Genomic DNA, 17,929 nt, shown 5'->3' on the forward strand with positions numbered 1-17,929 from the left:
TCACTGGACAGGCACCTAAAGTCAGTACCTGACCAACCGCGCTGTGGTTCGTACGTCAGCTTGCGTGCGGCTAGAAGTAACAGCCTGGTTGATCAGACCCTGATGCACCATGAGGCCTGGTCTCAGACCGAGCCGCGGCGGCGTTGACCCCCGAAAACTTCTCCAGGTAAACTCCAGGTAAGAGGCTTTCTCAAGCTATTGCAAGGAACGAAATCTAGAAATGGATTGTATAAAATCTACCAGAGGGTACTTGTACATGCTGACAGGTGCAGGGACCTTTTCCTGATTCCTGTACACCAGTGTTTAACATCTGAAGCCGAATGGAAACCTTAGAATTATTAAGCATATATATATATATATATATATATATATATATATATATATATATATATATATATATATATATATATATATATATATATATACATATATATATTTCAACAAGTCGGCTGTGGCATGCAAAGAGTACGAAACCTTTATTCGGCGCATGTACACACCCTCATTTACAGGCTATCTCCCCCAACCAGCGAACCAGGTTGCTAAGAGTTGATGATGGGGCCCCGTCGTTCAACTAGTGACCAGGTTCTAGCCAGTAAGAAGATGGTTTTGGCAATCGCAGAGGTTATGTGGGTACCACTCTCCTGTCTGCCCTTGTCATTCCCATTCTAGAGCTGGTTGAAGCACGGTCTGCTATCTTGTGGCTTCTATTTCTGCCTTGCTTACCGTGGAGTGCACTATACTTATCACTGTACATAGTGTACATATTGCTGTTCTAAATTGGTGAAGGATAATATAAGTCTAAACTTTTTCTGCTGTGTTTATTTTGCTCCCATTACACCCGGGATAACAGGCCATTTGGATTCCTGGGTTGTAATATGGGTAGCCTGTCCGAGAGCTGGAGCTGGACTTAGAGAAACGGTTGAGCTTAGGGTGAAGCTCGTAGCAGGAACATTGTGCAGCTTACTGTCTGGCTTTGCATTAGCTTTGCCTACGCTTTACAAATTTTGTGTGTCAGTTGCTTTATGGTCAGCCTTGCTATTGTGTGATCGTTCAACAGCTCGCTACTAGCTTGTTCGGTGTGCTCGCTTCGCTACGGTCAATCTTCTAGAACAGTGTAGCTGTCTGGCATTGCTTTACAAATTTTGCGTGTCAGTTGTTACTAGCCTGTTCGGTGTGGAGAATTTTGCAGTCAGCTTTGCTTGTATGCGTATTCTGCAATCGTACTGTGCATAGCTAAGCGTGTTCTGCAAATTAACGTGTTACGTTGGGGTATTCTGCAATCGTGCTGTGCATAGCGAATAACTTATGCCACCTAGACGAGTCAGACGTCTGGTGTCGGCATATACTTTGCATAACCTACCTAAATTGTCCCTACAGCGTTGTTGGCAAATTGCTCGTTCCATTGGCATTAAATACAAACGCACTCTCACAGCTGCGCAACTGCGTTCACTGATTGCTGACAAACTTATAGAAGAAGAGATGGCACATCAGACTCCTCTCTCTACGGGAGCTAGGGCAAAAACTACTATGTTCTCGCAGGAGGAAGATGATACACCTACGGAGCAAAATGGTCAGTATAGTGCAGCTGGGTTGTCTCAACGTGAATCAGCGTCGTTGGCACTTGAGCTGGCAAAAATCAATCTTGAGCAAACTAGGGAACAGAGAGCATTCGCAAGGGAAGAACTTGATAGGGAAAGAGAAAGGAGGCAGTTTTCGCATTCTGTAAATGATTTTAGTTTACAAAAAGCAGTACAGCTTGTTCCCCGCTTCAATGAGGCCGAACCAGAACAATTTTTCGAAAGCTTCGAAAATCAGGCTCGAGCCTTGAGGTGGCCGGAACAGCATTGGGCATGGTTGGTTCATACAACATTATTGGGTAAGGCACAGGAATTTGCGTCAGCATTAAATGACGCTGAATTTTCTGATTATAAAGTAGTGAAGACCACAGTGTTGGGAGCATATACATGTATCCCAGCCAAATATAGAAAGATTTTTAAATTAAGCAGGCGGCAGCTTGGTCAATCCCTAGTGGACTTTGTGAGACAGCAAACCAAAGCTTTTACCAGCTGGTATAAAGCAAGTGGTGTCTCTACCTTTGAGGAGCTGGTACAGCTTATTCTGATTGATAACCTGCTGGAGTCTGTGGGACCAGAGGTTCGAGTCTTTCTGCAGGATCGTGACTTAACCACTGCATTGGAGGCAGCCAGGTTGGCTGATACCTTCGAAACTAACCGCTCCTTGTCCGAGCGGTCCCGTCTCTCTTTTCAACAGCCCGGCATGAGCAGAGATCGTCAACCTTGGAGATTATCCAGTTCCTCATGATAGGAAATCTCTTCAACGTTTCCTAGGCATGATAGGATTTTACAGAAGATTCTGTAAGAATTTCTCAGATATTGTAGCCCCTCTTACCTCTCTTACCAGTCACAAAGTTCCCTTTAATTGGACCTCAGACTGTAACACTGCTTTTAATAAAGCAAAAAGAATATTGTGTACTGCACCCATTCTCTTGTCTCCAGACTTCTCCAAACCTTTTTCATTACAGGTTGATGCTTGTGAGTCTGGGGTTGGGGCAGTACTATTACAAAACGAGAATGAGGAGTTGCAGCCTGTAGCATACTTTTCAGCCAAGTTCCAGCCACATCAGAGGGCTTACTCTACCATTGAAAAAGAAGCCCTCTCGCTGGTACTGGCTTTGGAGCATTTCGATGTTTGTGGGCCAGACATCGCAGGTGGTCAGTCTACAGTGATCACAATCCTCTAGTATATCTCCAAGCCATGAAGAACCACAACACAAGGCTCATGCGCTGGACGCTAAGACTGCAACCATACTCACTCAGAATTAAATATATTGCCGGCAAAGAAAATGTGTTGGCGGACTCTTTATCTAGAGTCTAATATTTTTATTTATTTAGGTTAGGATGTTATATTTGTGGTAACCCCTTTTCACGCTCTTTTTTTTTTTATCTCCTGGTGTGGGTTTTTTTTTTTAGTGAGGGGATGCGGGCTACCGTCCGCCTGTATCTTGGACCTATGCTAGCCTGACTGACTGCTGTCTCACTTTGAGTTTAGAGTTTGGCTTTTTGTCACGAGAAAAGCTGAGCTCTATCTAAGAGTTGGATGGTGGAGAGGAAAGGCGGTCCCATTATTTTGTGCCATGGCGGCACGGTTAGCACTGGGAGGTGGCAGCCTAATCCTGAGCCTTCTCGGGGTGAGGGTGTGGCATGCAGAGAGTACGTAACCTTTATTCGGCGCATGTACACACCCTCATTTACAGGCTATCTCCCCCAACCAGCGAACCAGGTTGCTAAGAGTTGATGATGGGGCCCCGTCGTTCAACTAGTGACCAGGTTCTAGCCAATAAGAAGATGGTTTTGGCAATCGCAGAGGTTATGTGGGTACCACTCTCCTGTCTGCCCTTGTCATTCCCATTCTAGAGCTGGTTGAAGCATGGTCTGCTATCTTGTGGTTTCTATTTCTGCCTTGCTTACCGTGGAGTGCACTATACTTATCACTGTACATAGTGTACATATTGCTGTTCTAAATTGGTGAAGGATAATATAAGTCTAAACTTGTTCTGCTGTGTTTATTTTGCTCCCATTACACCCGGGATAACAGGCCATTTGGATTCCTGGGTTGTAACATCGGCCGTCTCCCACCGAGGCAGGGTGACCTAAAAAAGAAAGAAAATCCCCAAAAAGAAAATATTTTCATCATCATTCAACACTTTCACCACACTCGCACATTATCACTGTTTTTGCAGAGGTGCTCAGAATACAACAGTTTAGAAGCATATACGTATAAAGATACACAACATATCCCTCCAAACTGCCAATATCCCGAACCCCTCCTTTAAAGTGCAGGCATTGTACTTCCCGTTTCCAGGACTCAAGTCCGACTATATGAAAATAACCGGTTTCCCTGAATCCCTTCACTAAATATTACCCTGCTCACACTCCAACAGATCGTCAGGTCCCAAGTATCATTCGTCTCCATTCACTCCTATCTAACACGCTCACGCACGCTTGCTGGAAGTCCAAGCCCCTTGCCCACAAAACCTCCTTTACCCCCTCTCTCCATCCCTTTCGAGGACGACCCCTACCTCGCCTTCCTTCCCCTATAGATTTATATGCTTTCCATGTATATATATATATATATATATATATATATATATATATATATATATGAGTAAGATACGATCTTTCACTGCAGCCTTGCAAGTAGGTCTCATCCATGCTTGACTGGTTCTACATATCTGACCATGTATTTGTCTAACCTATTTTTAAGCTACCTAAATAAATAAATGGCTTTAATTTGGTGTTGTGGTCGTCCTTCAGGAGTGAACAGCAAGAGGTGTTCGTCCCGACACGACACGGTACACACACGGTGTCGCTTGTTCGAGGTGTGTGACCAAGCAGTGGTGGTGTCGGGAGGCTGGAACAGAGACCTCTCCCCGGACGACACCAGGAGAGCCCTGGCTGACACCTACCACATGCTCAGACACAACGGCTTTCATAAGGGAAACATCAAGTTATTCTATGCTAATGGTGCAAGGAAAGACGCAGGTCAGTGTCTGCTAGTTTTAGTGTAAGTACCAGTATTAATTGTATTATAGGGCGTGGCATAAATATTCTTTCTTGTAAATAAAGAAATAATGTTAAACTTATAGTGTTCCAACTTATGGATTTTATAAATCATATATAAATTTAAGGTTATCTTTATTAACGGTATCTTTATTAACGAAACGTTTCGCCTGCGCATTATTCTTTAGTTGCATACAGAAAAGACTTTCCATTTCTACTGTCTTCATAATGAAGACAGTAGAAGTAGAGAGGTAATTTTCAGTTGTTCGGCTCGTTATCCTTGAAGAATTGATAGGTGTTCAGTCCCTTAGCCTCGAGTGTTACTGGGCCGGATTAAGGTCTGGGTACACAAATAACCCGCACATAAAAGAGAAGCTTACGACGACGTTTCGGTCCGACTTGGACCATTGACAAAGTCACACTTTGTCAATGGTCCAAGTCTGACCGAAACGTCGTCGTAAGCTTCTCTCTTTTATGTGCGGGTTATTTGTGTATCGTTCCAGTCAGTGTATTGTGCCTTTTTGTTATTTAAGGTCTGGGCTTCAGGGGCTGCCACCCAGGGTCCTCCAGGGATTAAGGGAAGAGTGTTCAGAGTTACTGATGCTTTATTTTAATTGTGGTTACCTTTGTAAAAATAAATTTATTATTTCCTTTATTTTTTTCCTTTTGAAAGTATCGCTGGGAAGCTCAGGACGCCTGTAGCCCAGGGGTCTACAAAATCTTAATCCGGCTCTGAGTGTTGCACGTCTTATTCATCAGCTTGCCGGTATTGTTGCTGTATAATCCTCCGAGTTTAGCGCTTCCCCTTGATTATAATAATAATAATAATAATTGCCGGTATTGTAAATTATTAATATATATTAATTCTATAAGATCAAGGTTCCCGTGGTTAAGACTTCCACTACCTCCTTTCCCAGCCACTTGTACATATACATAACTATTTTTAAGAAGTTCTTCCAGTCTCTTAATACATTTTTTTCCCCAGTAATTTTATATTGTAGTTCTTGTTCTACTTGTTTATGACTTAAACAATGTTCCATGTTCAGTTTTTCATATTATTTTGTAAATATATCTGTGAATGGAAAGTTTTCCTCTGTTGTCTTTCTCCACACTTCACCTTACTGTACAATACTTCTTGTTATAGTTCTCGAGACCTTATATATTTATTCACTATGTTTTGCGATGAAATTTAACAGGTTCCTACAAAAAAAGTTCTCATAAGTTTGTTGTGTCCTATACGGACAGCACCAACAATCTGAATGACCAGCAACCATCTGCAGGTAGGTACAGCCACCATGGCACAACTGCACATCGCCCTTAACGTGTAATATATGTCGTGAACGTTAACTTAGCATTCTTTCATCAATATGTGTAGGTTATAAGCAAGTTTAACATCACAACATGACACATCACGTGAGGCACTGTCAGATACCGTCAGGCACTGTCAGATACCGTCAGGCACTGTCAGACACTGTGAGATACTTGCCAGTCAAGTACTTCTATGTTTCTCACGCCCCGGATGAAAGTCTCTCACTCTCCTGAGCATGACAATAACAATAATTTCACGAGACACTCAACCCGTCTGTGATATTCAGTACAATTAGTGGGAGAGGCTCGATTCTCCGACCACTAAAAACCAGTAGTATCAGGTTGTTGCTGATACTACTGGTATCAGCAACAACCTGACTGATCAGGCTGTTGCTGATACCAGTAGTAACAGATCCTGGGTGGTGATACACAGTAGCTTTCATGAAGAGTGGGATTTTCTGGTATTACTGAAAACTTGTTTTCACTGCATATTTCGACGTGTTGGAGCAGACTGAGGCGCTTTTTGATATACTGAAAGCTTTAGCTACAATAGGCGTATAAATAACTGAATCGATGTTATATTGTGCAGGAAGACATTTAGAGGTGTCTTTAACACTCCTAACTGATACGAAACCCTTCTCTCACTTCTTCCCTCCCTCCCTCCCTCCCTCCCTCCCTCTCTCCCTCCCTCTCTCTCCCTCCCTCCCTCCCTCCCTCTCTCCCTCTCTCCATCACCACCAAGGAACATGTCTCCCTCCCTCCCTCCTTCCCTCCCTCCATCACACAAAGAAGTCTTCAGTTTACTTCCTAGAAAGGACAAAATTATAGTCCCTCCTGACATCACCTCGTTTCACAATTTCTCAGAATATGAATTATGTGGAAAATACTCAAATAACTGTGACTTTGGATTGATGTACGAAGAGGAGAGTCCTTATGCTGGATTACGGTCAATATATGTTGTATCCAGCTCACTGTGTTGTACATGGAAACGATAGATAGCAGATGACTTGGAAGTCCATAACGAGGCTATCTCCTAAGAACTATTTACTTCTGCCTGGATTAAGGCTTATATTATCGTGTATTATCTAATTGTATGATTCAAGGATAGAAAAGCAGATGTACTCGAATATCTAGTGATATAGAAACCATTTGCGATGATCTTGTCATATAAACAGTCAAAAGATGATCAGAGGTGAAGTAAACAGCAATGGTTAGCCAGTAGTTGCTTAATCACGGAGACCCAGCATTGGTAAGCCAGCGATACCCACTGATACCCACCCATACCCACCCACATATACACCCACACCCACCCACATATACACCCACAGATAGACACCCCCCCCACACATGCACACACACCCACCCACACTCATACCCACACTCACACCCACACTCGCACCCTGTGATTCATCTGAGTCTTCAACTTCCAACTGTGACCCCTTGTTGCTGTGTCCCATCTCTGGAACATCCCGGTCTCTGTCCACCTTGTCGATTCTTCTCAGTATTTTATATGTCGTTATCAAATCTTCCCTATCTCTCCTTTCCTCCAGTGTCGTCAGGTCGATTTCTTCAGTCATAAAGTTGTCAGGAAGTGGAATAGTCTGGTAAGTGAAATAGTAGAGACAGGATTAAGAAGAGGTATGATAAAACTCTTGGAGCAGGAAGAGTGACCTAGTAGTGGTCAGTGAAGAGGCGGGGCCAGGAGCTGTGACTCGACCCCTGCAACCACAACTAGGTGAGTACCCACACATACACACCCGAACACACACACACACACACACACACACACACACACACACACACACACACACACACACACACAGGGGCCATGAGCTGTGTCTCGACCCCTGCAACCACAATTAGGTGAGTACAGGAAGAGTGACCTAGTACCGGCCAATGAAGAGGCGGGGCCAGGAACTGTGACTCGACCCCACCCCTGCAACCACAACTAGGTGACTACAACTAGGTGAGTACACACACACACACACACACACACACACACACAATGTGTAAAACGCATACCGTAAACGACCTGATAGCACGGAAACAGACTGTTTTAGAGGCTGAAAACGGGTACACGAGAGCTAAAAGTTAAAGAGAGATGAGTCACAGAACTGTCATAACACATGACTTCAGCCTCGGGGTGGTCAGAAAGTGCAGTGACCTTGACAAAGAAGTGATACCTGGAGGTTACCTGGAGGTTATTCCGGGGATCAACGCCCCCACGGCCCGGTCCATGACCATGGAGGCTGATTCTAAACACAGCTTTAAGGAAAGGTATGTTAGAGCCTACGAGGCTAGGAAGGAGTGAACCCAGTGGCGGCTAGTTGAAAGACGGGGTCAGGAACTGAGACTTGACCCCCTGTAACCACAAATAGGTGAGCACACACCGGGAGCTGCAGGAGCGTGGTGTTCCATCACAGGTAGTGTGGGCGTGGTGTGGGCGTGAGGTGGGTGGGGTAATGACACACCTGTGTGGAGTAATGAGAGGTGTGGGCGGGCCAATGAGAGGGCGGGAGCTGGGTAGCCCCGCCTACCTGCTCAACATCAAAGAGAGCGCCACCGCCCAGACAACACCTCACGAGGGCTCTAATTGAGCACATTGCCTCGTAATAGCCAAATCACCCTGTTGGTAACTTTTTCCAGCGGCTGCTGTTTCCGCTGCAGAGACTGGTCGTTTGGCAGGCGTCTGTGAACACAGCTGTGAACACAGCAGTAGACACAGCTGTAGACACGGCTGTAAGCACAGCTGTGAACAGATCTATAAAAGAGTTGTAAAAAATGTAAACACAGCTGTGAACAGAGCTGTAAACAGCTATAAATAGTTGTAAAAAATGTAAACAGAGCTGTGAACAAAGCTGTAACACCTATTTGTGGTTGCAGGGGTCGATTCACAGCTCCTAGCCCAGCCTTTTCGTTGGTTGCTACTAGGTTCGCTCTCTCCCTGCTCCATAAGCTTTATCGTATCTCTTTTTAAAGCTATATATGGATCCTGCCTCCACTACATCAATCTCCAGATTCTTCCACTGCCTGATAACTCCATGACTGAAGATATACTTCCTAATATCCCTGTGACTCACCTGAGTCTTCAACTTCCAGTTGTTACCCCTTGTTGCAGTGTCCCATCTGAGCCATCCTGTCCTTATCCACCTTGGCAGCTAATCTCAGTATTTTATATGTCGTTATCACGTCGTCCCCGTCCTCTAATGCCGCCAGATCGATTTCCTTTAACCTTTTCTCAAAGGACATACCCCTTAGCTTCGGGACTAGCCTTGCTGCAAACCTTTACACTTTCTTTAATTTTTTGGTGTGCTTGACCAGGTGTGGGTTCCATACTGGTGCCACATACTCCAATATTGGCCTGACATACTCCTCAGTCAGGTGTCGAAACGCAATTCTCAGGTTTGCCAGGCGCCTATACGCTGCAACAGTTATTTGGCTGAGTGCACATCAGATGCGTTTGGTATAATACTCACCTTAAAAATTCTTTTCCTTGAGTAAGGTTTCAGCCTTTTGCCCCTAGCCTGTATTCCGTCTGCGGTTTTCTTTGCCATTCCCCAATCTTCATGAATTTGCACTTGGTGGGGTTAAACTCCAATAGCCAGTTGTTGGATCAGGCTTGCAGCCTATCCAGATCCCTTTGTCGTCCTGCCTGATCCTCATCCGATTGAATTCTCCTCATTAGCTTCACATTGTCTGCAAACAGGGACACTTCTGAGTCTATCCCTTCCGTCATGTCATTCACATATACCAGATACAGTACCGATCCTAGGACTGACCCCCGTGGAACCCCACTCATCACAAGCGATCACTGACACCTCGTCACGTACCATGACTCGTTGTTGCCTTCCTGTCATTATTATTATTATTATTATTATTATTATTATTATTATTATTATAATCAAAAAGAAGTGCTAAACCTACAAGGGTCATACAGCGCAGCACCTCCCTGTCATGCATTCTCTGATCCATTGCAATGACTTTCCTGTTCTAACTGCCTGATCCTCTAGCTTTTGCATTAATCTCTTGTGTGGAACTGTGTCGAAAGCCTTCTTAGTCTAAGAAAATACAGTCGACCCACCTCTCTCTCTCTCTCTCTCTCTCTTGTCTTACTTCCGTCGTCTTGTGGTAAAACTCCAATAGGTTTGTGACACAGGATTTCCTTTCCCTGAAACCGTGCTGGTTGTCGTGTATAAGCTCATTCCTTTCTAGGTGCTCCACCACTCTTCTGATAATCTTCTCCATGACTTTGCATAATATGCATGTCTGTGACACTGGTCTGTAATTTAATGCTGCATGTTTGTCTTCTTTCTTAAAAATTGCGACTACATCTGCTGTCTTCCATACCTCAGGTTGTCGCCCTGTTTCGATGGATGTGTCGAAGAGTGTTGTTAGTGGCACACACAGCGCCTCTGTTCCCTCTCTCAGGACCCACTGAGAGATGTACGGTTCTACTGCATTTGAGGTATCTAGTTCACTTAGCAGCCTCTTCACCTCCTCGGTTGTGTGTATCGTGTCCAGCACTTGGTGTACCCCATCATTCCGGCTTCCCTGAGTTTTTTCATTCTCCCCTGAAAATATTTCCTTAAATCTCATGTTGAGCTCTTCATATACTTCTCGGTCGTTTTGCATGCACTGTCCTCCTTCCTTCCTCAGCCTTACTACCTGGTTTTTTACTGTTTTCCTCCTGATGTGGCTGTACAACAGCTTTCGGTCAGACTTGGCTTTTGATGCTATGTCATTTTCGTTTTACCGCTGGGCCTCTCTCCTTATCTGTACATATTCGTTTCTGGCTCTTCGACTAATATCCTTATTTTCCTGGATCCTTTGTCTTGTATACTTTTTTGCGTGTGTAATCACGTTCCTGAATTTGTTGAAAGGTGAGCTTTGTCTCTTGGACTTGCCTCTTACGATCAACTGATGTTAAATAGCTTAGTCATGTCTGATTTTGTACCCTCTAGTGGAGGTTGCTTTCACTGTACCCTCTTGTGGAGGTTGCTTTCACTGTACCCTCGTGGGGAGGTTGCTTTCACTGTACCCTCGTGTGGAGGTTGCTTTCATTGTACCCTCGTGTGGAGGTTGCTTTCACTGTACCCTCGTGTGGAGGTTGCTTTCATTGTACCCTCGTGTGGAGGTTGCTTTCACTGTACCCTCGTGTGGAGGTTGCTTTCATTGTACCCTCGTGTGGAGGTTGCTTTCACTGTACCCTCGTGTGGAGGTTGCTTTCATTGTACCCTCGTGTGGAGGTTGCTTTCACTGTACCCTCGTGTGGAGGTTGCTTTCATTGTACCCTCGTGTGGAGGTTGCTTTCATTGTACCCTCGTGTGGAGGTTGCTTTCACTGTACCCTCGTGTGGAGGTTGCTTTCATTGTACCCTCGTGTGGAGGTTGCTTTCACTGTACCCTCGTGTGGAGGTTGCTTTCGCTGTACCCTCGTGTGGAGGTTGCTTTCATTGTACCCTCGTGTGGAGGTTGCTTTCATTGTACCCTCGTGTGGAGGTTGCTTTCATTGTACCCTCGTGTGGAGGTTGCTTTCACTGTACCCTCGTGTGGAGGTTGCTTTCATTGTACCCTCGTGTGGAGGTTGCTTTCACTGTACCCTCGTGTGGAGGTTGCTTTCACTGTACCCTAGTGTGGAGGTTGCTTTCACTGTACCCTCGTGGGGTGGTTACTTTCACTGTACCCTCGTGTGGAGGTTGCTTTCACTGTACCCTCGTGTGGAGGTTGCTTTCACTGTACCCTCGTGGGGTGGTTGCTTTCACTGTACCCTCGTGTGGAGGTTGCTTTCACTGTACCCTCGTGTGGAGGTTGCTTTCACTGTAACCTCGTGTGGAGGTTGCTTTCACTGTAACCTCGTGTGGAGGTTGCTTTCACTGTACCCTCGTGTGGAGGTTGCTTTCACTGTAACCTCGTGTGGAGGTTGCTTTCACTGTACCCTGGTGTGGAGGTTGCTTTCACTGTACCCTCGTGTGGAGGTTGCTTTCACTGTAACCTCGTGGGGAGGTTACTTTCACTGTACCCTCGTGTGCAGGTTGCTTTCACTGTAACCTCGTGGGGAGGTTACTTTCACTGTACCCTCGTGTGGAGGTTGCTTTCACTGTACCCTCGTGTGGAGGTTGCTTTCACTGTACCCTCGTGTGGAGGTTGCTTTCACTGTACCCTCGTGTGGAGGTTGCTTTCACTGTACCCTCGTGTGGAGGTTGCTTTCACTGTACCCTCGTGTGGAGGTTGCTTTCACTGTACCCTCGTGTGGAGGTTGCTTTCACTGTACCCTCGTGTGGAGGTTACTTTCACTGTACCCTCGTGTGGAGGTTGCTTTCATTGTACCCTCGTGTGGAGGTTGCTTTCACTGTAACCTCGTGTGGAGGTTGCTTTCATTGTACCCTCGTGTGGAGGTTGCTTTCACTGTAACCTCGTGTGGAGGTTGCTTTCACTGTACCCTCGTGTGGAGGTTGCTTTCACTGTAACCTCGTGTGGAGGTTGCTTTCACTGTACCCTCGTGTGGAGGTTGCTTTCACTGTAACCTCGTGTGGAGGTTGCTTTCACTGTACCCTGGTGTGGAGGTTGCTTTCACTGTACCCTCGTGTGGAGGTTGCTTTCACTGTAACCTCGTGGGGAGGTTACTTTCACTGTACCCTCGTGTGCAGGTTGCTTTCACTGTAACCTCGTGGGGAGGTTACTTTCACTGTACCCTCGTGTGGAGGTTGCTTTCACTGTACCCTCGTGTGGAGGTTGCTTTCACTGTACCCTCGTGTGGAGGTTGCTTTCACTGTACCCTCGTGTGGAGGTTGCTTTCACTGTACCCTCGTGTGGAGGTTGCTTTCACTGTACCCTCGTGTGGAGGTTGCTTTCACTGTACCCTCGTGTGGAGGTTGCTTTCACTGTACCCTCGTGTGGAGGTTACTTTCACTGTACCCTCGTGTGGAGGTTGCTTTCATTGTACCCTCGTGTGGAGGTTGCTTTCACTGTAACCTCGTGTGGAGGTTGCTTTCACTGTACCCTCGTGTGGAGGTTGCTTTCACTGTAACCTCGTGTGGAGGTTGCTTTCACTGTACCCTCGTGTAGAGGTTGCTTTCACTGTACCCTCATGTGGAGGTTACTTTCACTGTACCCTCGTGTTGAGGTTGCTTTCACTGTACCCTCGTGGGGTGGTTACTTTCACTGTACCCTCGTGTGGAGGTTGCTTTCACTGTAACCTCGTGTGGAGGTTACTTTCACTGTACCCTCGTGTTGAGGTTGCTTTCACTGCACCCTCGTGGGGTAGTTACTTTCACTGTACCCTCGTGGGGTGGTTACTTTCACTGTACCCTCGTGGGGTGGTTACTTTCACTGTACCCTCGTGGGGTGGTTACTTTCACTGTACCCTCGTGGGGTGGTTACTTTCACTGTACCCTCGTGGGGAATTTACTTTCACTGTACCCTCGTGTGGAGGTTACTTTCACTGTACCCTCGTGGGGTGGTTACTTTCATTGTACCCTCGTGGGGTGGTTACTTTCACTGTACCCTCGTGGGGTGGTTACTTTCACTGTACCCTCGTGGGGTGGTTACTTTCACTGTACCCTCGTGGGGTGGTTACTTTCACTGTACCCTCGTGGGGTGGTTACTTTCATTGTACCCTCGTGGGGTGGTTACTTTCACTGTACCCTCGTGGGGAGGTTACTTTCACTGTACCCTCGTGTGGAGGTTACTTTCACTGTACCCTCGTGGGGTGGTTACTTTCATTGTACCCTCGTGGGGTGGTTACTTTCACTGTACCCTCGTGGGGTGGTTACTTTCACTGTACCCTCGTGGGGTGGTTACTTTCACTGTACCCTCGTGGGGTGGTTACTTTCACTGTACCCTCGTGGGGTGGTTACTTTCATTGTACCCTCGTGGGGTGGTTACTTTCACTGTACCCTCGTGGGGAGGTTACTTTCACTGTACCCTCGTGTGGAGGTTACTTTCACTGTACCCTCGTGGGGTGGTTACTTTCATTGTACCCTCGTGGTGTGGTTACTTTCACTGTACCCTCGTGGGGTGGTTACTTTCACTGTACCCTCGTGGGGTGGTTACTTTCACTGTACCCTCGTGGGGTGGTTACTTTCACTGTACCCTCGTGGGGTGGTTACTTTCACTGTACCCTCGTGGGGAGGTTACTTTCACTGTACCCTCGTGGGGAGGTTACTTTCACTGTACCCTCGTGGGATGGTTACTTTCACTGTACCATCGTGGGGTGGTTACTTTCACTGTACCCTCGTGGGGTGGTTACTTTCACTATACCCTCGTGGGGTGGTTACTTTCACTGTACCCTCGTGGGGTGGTTACTTTCACTGTACCCTCGTGGGGTGGTTTCACTGTACCCTCGTGGGGTGGTTACTTTCACTGTACCCTCGTAGGGTGGTTACTTTCACTGTACCCTCGTGGGGAAGTTACTTTCACTGTACCCTCGTGGGGAGGTTACTTTCACTGTACCCTCGTGGGGTGGTTACTTTCACTGTACCCTCGTGGGGTGGTTACTTTCACTGTACCCTCGTGGGGTGGTTACTTTCACTGTACCCTCGTGGGGTGGTTACTTTCACTGTACCCTCGTGGGGTGGTTACTTTCACTGTACCCTCGTGGGGTGGTTACTTTCACTGTACCCTCGTGGGGAGGTTACTTTCACTGTACCCTCGTGGGGAGGTTACTTTCACTGTACCCTCGTGGGGTGGTTACTTTCACTGTACCCTCGTGGGGTGGTTACTTTCACTGTACCCTCGTGGGGTGGTTACTTTCACTGTACCCTCGTGGGGTGGTTACTTTCACTGTACCTTCGTGGGGTGGTTACTTTCACTGTACCCTCGTGGGGTGGTTACTTTCACTGTACCCTCGTGGGGTGGTTACTTTCACTGTACCCTCGTGGGGTGGTTACTTTCACTGTACCCTCGTGGGGTGGTTACTTTCACTGTACCCTCGTGGGGTCTTTACTTTCACTGTACCTTCGTGGGGTGGTTACTTTCACTGTACCCTCGTGGGGTGGTTACTTTCACTGTACCCTCGTGGGGTGGTTACTTTCACTGTACCCTCGTGGGGTGGTTACTTTCACTGTACCCTCGTGGGGAGGTTACTTTCACTGTACCCTCGTGGGGAGGTTACTTTCACTGTACCCTCGTGGGGTGGTTACTTTCACTGTACCCTCGTGGGGTGGTTACTTTCACTGTACCCTCGTGGGGTGGTTACTTTCACTATACCCTCGTGTGGTGGTTACTTTCACTGTACCCTCGTGGGGAGGTTGCTTTCACTGTACCCTCGTGGGGTGGTTACTTTCACTGTACCCTCGTGGGGAGGTTGCTTTCACTGTACCCTCGTGGGGTGGTTACTTTCACTGTACCCTCGTGGGGTGGTTACTTTCACTGTACCCTCGTGGGGTGGTTACTTTCACTGTACCCTCGTGGGGTGGTTTCACTGTACCCTCGTGGGGTGGTTACTTTCACTGTACCCTCGTAGGGTGGTTACTTTCACTGTACCCTCGTGGGGAAGTTACTTTCACTGTACCCTCGTGGGGAGGTTACTTTCACTGTACCCTCGTGGGGTGGTTACTTTCACTGTACCCTCGTGGGGTGGTTACTTTCACTGTACCCTCGTGGGGTGGTTACTTTCACTGTACCCTCGTGGGGTGGTTACTTTCACTGTACCCTCGTGGGGTGGTTACTTTCACTGTACCCTCGTGGGGTGGTTACTTTCACTGTACCCTCGTGGGGAGGTTACTTTCACTGTACCCTCGTGGGGAGGTTACTTTCACTGTACCCTCGTGGGGTGGTTACTTTCACTGTACCCTCGTGGGGTGGTTACTTTCACTGTACCCTCGTGGGGTGGTTACTTTCACTGTACCCTCGTGGGGTGGTTACTTTCACTGTACCTTCGTGGGGTGGTTACTTTCACTGTACCCTCGTGGGGTGGTTACTTTCACTGTACCCTCGTGGGGTGGTTACTTTCACTGTACCCTCGTGGGGTGGTTACTTTCACTGTACCCTCGTGGGGTGGTTACTTTCACTGTACCCTCGTGGGGTCTTTACTTTCACTGTACCTTCGTGGGGTGGTTACTTTCACTGTACCCTCGTGGGGTGGTTACTTTCACTGTACCCTCGTGGGGTGGTTACTTTCACTGTACCCTCGTGGGGTGGTTACTTTCACTGTACCCTCGTGGGGAGGTTACTTTCACTGTACCCTCGTGGGGAGGTTACTTTCACTGTACCCTCGTGGGGTGGTTACTTTCACTGTACCCTCGTGGGGTGGTTACTTTCACTGTACCCTCGTGGGGTGGTTACTTTCACTATACCCTCGTGTGGTGGTTACTTTCACTGTACCCTCGTGGGGAGGTTGCTTTCACTGTACCCTCGTGGGGTGGTTACTTTCACTGTACCCTCGTGGGGAGGTTGCTTTCACTGTACCCTCGTGGGGTGGTTACTTTCACTGTACCCTCGTGGGGAGGTTACTTTCACTGTACCCTCGTGGGGTGGTTACTTTCACTGTACCCTCGTGGGGTGGTTACTTTCACTATCATATTCTTCAACATGATCTATTTCTTAACCTACTTTTATATTGAAGAAATATTTTCCAATGTCACTGTGTTAAATGTGCATCACTTGGGTGTCTTTATTGTGGAAACGTTTCGCCAGCCAGCGGCTTCCTCAGTCTAATACAGAGAAGAAAGATTGAAGATTAAAAGGAGTTTGAGGTAATCAGTCCCTCAGCCTGGAGTCGATATGATTACATCGAGTATATGCTGAGGGACTGATTGCCTCAAACTCTTGATTTTCAGCCCTTCTTCCTTGTATTGGACTGAAGAAGCACTGGTTGGCGAAACGTTTCCACAGTAGATACCCAAGTGATGCACAAATGTCGTCAACGTATCTTTCACTTGTTTGATCACTGGTGAAGTTCACCCTCGTCCACTGGCTCTATTGTCTGGAGAAGTGTCTATGTCGTAATAAAATCCTCTGTTGTTCTTTATTCTTCGCATTTTCTCTCCACATCTGAATGCAAATTCTTTATTTATATAATACTTTTAAGATGATTTAAAGATAGACAAAACATAAGCCAATCAATGAATTATAAAATAGTTAAGTGAGACACAGTAGCCAGTGTTAGTCTACTATCAGGGAAGTGTCACTCCACACAGTCTTACTGAATGACTCAAACTTCCTTCATTATAAGGAAGTAAAATGTGGAATTCTGACGCAGTCACGAAAAACAGGAGAAGGATATAACATCCAGAGTCAAGACTGACAAGATCTGTCGCAAGATTTTTTTCTGATTATAAGTAACATGCCTTTGGATACAGTCTTTATAATTAACTGAGAATCAAAGTCATAATACCGGTCCAGGATGGACCCGACAGTATTCTAAAGTTCCTTCTTCAAAGTAAAGATATGTAAATATATGACCAACGACTGATCTGAAGTAAAGAAAGTCGGCAGAGATTACTACCAGGTACAAAACTCTTATAAAGTTAAAAACAACAAAATGCGATTTCTTGCCACAGGATAATTTTCTAGATATATAAATTCCTACACACGAAGAAAAACGATTGGAATACATGAGAGACGTAAAGTCTCAGGTGAAAACGACAGTGAGTTAGAGTTTAGGTGAGTGTGAGAGATATTCAGCATGGATAACACCTCTTTTAAGTGAGACTGGAAACTTTGAAAATATGAAGTTTGCAAGACTAGGAAGAACTTTACAGGAACCACAAAATGTGACAGAAGAAGCGAGGATAGAAGAAAGAACTGGAAGGAGATGGACGAAACGCCCGAAATGCCTCGGGCATGAGAGTGGTTTCCTTTGCTCCAATCATATATGTAAACACACATTGTAACCTTAGCAAACAAATAAATATTTCAATTTATTTTTATTTTAAGAGGAGACGGTGGAGGAGGGAGGAGACGGTGGAGGAGGGTGGAGACGGTGGAGGAGGGTGGAGACGGTGGAGACGGTGGAGGAGGGTGGAGACGGTGGAGGAGGGTGGAGACGGTGGAGGAGGGTGGAGACGGTGGAGAAGGGTGGAGACGGTGGAGGAGGGTGGA

The 17,929-nt window shown here is 46.5% G+C and overlaps 1 protein-coding gene across 1 annotated transcript in view; it reads left to right on the top strand.

Annotated features, from left to right (window-relative positions):
• LOC128693467 (uncharacterized) overlaps positions 1 to 17,929 on the top strand; it is a 93,280-nt gene that overhangs the window by 67,566 nt on the left and 7,785 nt on the right. Inside the window, exon 3 of the mRNA XM_053783153.2 lies at positions 4,335 to 4,562. Coding sequence (XP_053639128.1) covers positions 4,335 to 4,562 — 228 coding nt within the window. The remainder of the gene's footprint in view (positions 1 to 4,334; positions 4,563 to 17,929) is intronic.

The sequence above is a fragment of the Cherax quadricarinatus genome, chromosome 57 (genome assembly GCF_038502225.1).
Source record: "Cherax quadricarinatus isolate ZL_2023a chromosome 57, ASM3850222v1, whole genome shotgun sequence".
In the NCBI taxonomy this organism is placed as follows: domain Eukaryota; kingdom Metazoa; phylum Arthropoda; class Malacostraca; order Decapoda; family Parastacidae; genus Cherax; species Cherax quadricarinatus.